We start from the raw sequence: 2,722 nt of genomic DNA on the forward strand, positions 1-2,722 counted from the left end.
ACCTCACGATTTGAACCGGTGTACTACTCTGACTGAACTGCTCTGAGAAAATACAGTCCCATCAGCCAGTATTTGTCTTCTTTCAAAACTTAGAATTAGTTATGGCTCCACCTTTTTCCACATTTGCGTCAGCATTCACCTTGTGACTTGCATGCACCTAGAGTATCAAAAATGATCTGTCCTACATGGGTCTCTTCCCACTCAGCCCAGACCTAAAAATATCATCTTCAGAGTACTGAAGAATTTTAACATGCCCTCATATATGCTTCAGGAAGAACCTTTTTCCATTGTCATCATATTCCCCTGACCATCCCACAGTCTGTAACATTCCTTGTTTAGCGTAAGCATGACAACAACCTCAATGCAGACAAATACTGAGTAAGTAGTTGTAATAAAGGTGATATGGTGATAAAGAGAGATGAAAATGCTAAGTTTTCACCATCTGAATTTTAACTATTGAGATTTATGTGATTAGGTACATATCTGGGCTGCAAAAGATTTCTGTATTTACATAAAAACCCTAACTATTTTCTAACATACATAACTGTACAATAATACAGTCAATTTACAGTTTATACCCAACTATCGCAACAAATCAGTGTACCTTTGGATTTTGTTATATTCCTGCAGTGAATCTTAACTTCAGAGTGAGTCAAACACCATTATTATGTGGTGATGCAATGCAAGGAAGGCAGCTGAATCATAATTTAAAATTCTCAATACCTTATCAATCCAGCAGAGAAAATGAACACATACTTAGTTTATTCCAAGTAAACTCTCATACTCGCTGAAAGTGCTTTGACATATCAAAGAATCTAGCAGAGACAGTGAAATTTTGGGCCTACTTTGATATTTAAAGAAGAATGTGTGAAATATAGCCACCACTAGCAACAGGATCAAAGTACTTTAACCACCTATACAACACACAAACTAGTTTTGTTTCAGCACTAAACTGAACAGGTCTAATGAACTATAGGGAAACTGGGTAAATGTCTTGAACCATTGCCTGAAGCTCCACAGCTCACAGTGCTGACTGTGACTCCCCACAGGCAGGGCTTTGGTAAAGTCTTCAGTTTTACAGAATGCCAGCACGTGGGTCACTTGTCAAAGTTAAGCCCTAGGTAAGTCTAAGTGGTTCTCTGACTGAGGAGCTACAACCCCAGGTATTTTACACCTCTTGAGGAAAGGGGATCTATTTGTGTCAGTCATCAATTAAGCAAGATGATAATTTGGTGTTTCTGCTCATGTGCTATATCAGTAACCACCACTTCCTGCTCTGTCTGAGAAATTATTTTTTACTGTAGTTGCTTGATGAGAAATCTCATTGCACTTAGATGCACTAGTGTAGGCAGCATGTGGGACAGAATGGGTAACTGCAGAAAAGTGACATCCCCTGCAAAAACCAGTCTATAACCAATCTAGTCAAAGGTGTGCATTAGGGTATGTCTATGGTGTGTTTTAGTTTGAGTCAGAAATGGATTTTAGAAGTGAATCTTTCCAACATTCACACTTACTGTACTTTGGTTCTCCATGCAGGGAGGTCTTGCCACCACAAACTAGATTCCTGCCAGATGAAACTAAACCAGAAGATGCATCCCAGGAACATGCCCAGCAGTCTTCAACTGCTACTGGGTATTAGGTCAGCTGGACAGACCACCAAAAGCACACAGTGCAGACAGCAACTTTTCAGCACCAACTATTATGTCTACTACTTGCCAGCTGAGGCACAATCTCAAACTGAGAGGCTCAGCAGCACAGATAGTGTGGATGTGGCAGTGTAGAGCTTATTCTCCACCAGAGCTCTGGGCTGGATTTGCAACCAGCACCAGTCTCTCTGCTGTAGGTGCTCTGCAGTCTACCAGAAACACAGTGCTGCTGCATTTAATCCTGAGTGTGTTTACTAAATCATAGTCAGCCTCCTGCTTGCTGTGTATCAGTATCTACTGATTATTATTTGTCCATGTGCTAGTACTTGGGAGGCCACAAATTTCACTGTGTGGTACCATTTGCACATTTTCTAGGGACTGTAGCAACACCCCCATTTGGGACAGATCCTGAATGCAGAGTTTTTGAGCAGAGAAGGTAACAGGGCAGTGTTAAATATAATTTGCTAGACTGGGATCCATCATCTGTCTTGGTAGGCAATGGCTTGGGAAACACATTTGCATTTGATGAATTCATTCGGTGCAGCTCCTCATTGTTCAAAGCCTGGGTGCTGACATGGGTGCCAAGCAGTGCACCTCCGCTGCTAAGAATGGAAACTCGAAGTATAACAAGCACCTTACAGGTTCCTGTTTCCACTCAGCACATTAAATAAGTCAAAGATGAAAGACCAACGACTCACTTCCAAATTCCCCTGAACATTCACCATTTTGGCTACTTCATCCACTTGTGGGACCTTCAAGGAGGCCTCCCGTGCACACGGACTGGCTGAAGCCAAAAGCAGGGCTATCTGGCCCCGTCTAGCTCCTGCCTGGCGAGGCTGAGCCCCCGAGGAGCACACACGGCCTCCTGCCCCCACCCCGCGCCCCCCACAAGGAACGGGCACCACGACCCCTGTGTCCGTCCCCCGCCTCCAGCATTTGTAACCACCCTCAAACCCCAGGCTGGGTTTGGGGCTCACCCTAGAAGCGCGCCGTGCCCAAGAAGTAGGAAAACCCGCTCAGAAGAAAGCCGCGGGGCCTGCAGGCGGGCGCTGTCCCCGCGCCTCGGCCATATGATG

The 2,722-nt window shown here is 44.5% G+C and overlaps 1 protein-coding gene across 1 annotated transcript in view; it reads left to right on the plus strand.

Annotated features, from left to right (window-relative positions):
* Window positions 1-346: 346 nt before the first annotated feature.
* PPIC (peptidylprolyl isomerase C) overlaps window positions 347-2,722 on the plus strand; it is a 10,915-nt gene continuing 8,539 nt past the window's right edge. The window contains exons 1-2 of the mRNA XM_026865764.1: window positions 347-378; window positions 1,537-1,632. Coding sequence (XP_026721565.1) covers window positions 347-378; window positions 1,537-1,632 — 128 coding nt within the window. The remainder of the gene's footprint in view (window positions 379-1,536; window positions 1,633-2,722) is intronic.

This window comes from Athene cunicularia (genome assembly GCF_003259725.1).
Source record: "Athene cunicularia isolate RWA chromosome Z unlocalized genomic scaffold, athCun1 chrZ_part1, whole genome shotgun sequence".
In the NCBI taxonomy this organism is placed as follows: Eukaryota; Metazoa; Chordata; class Aves; order Strigiformes; family Strigidae; genus Athene; species Athene cunicularia.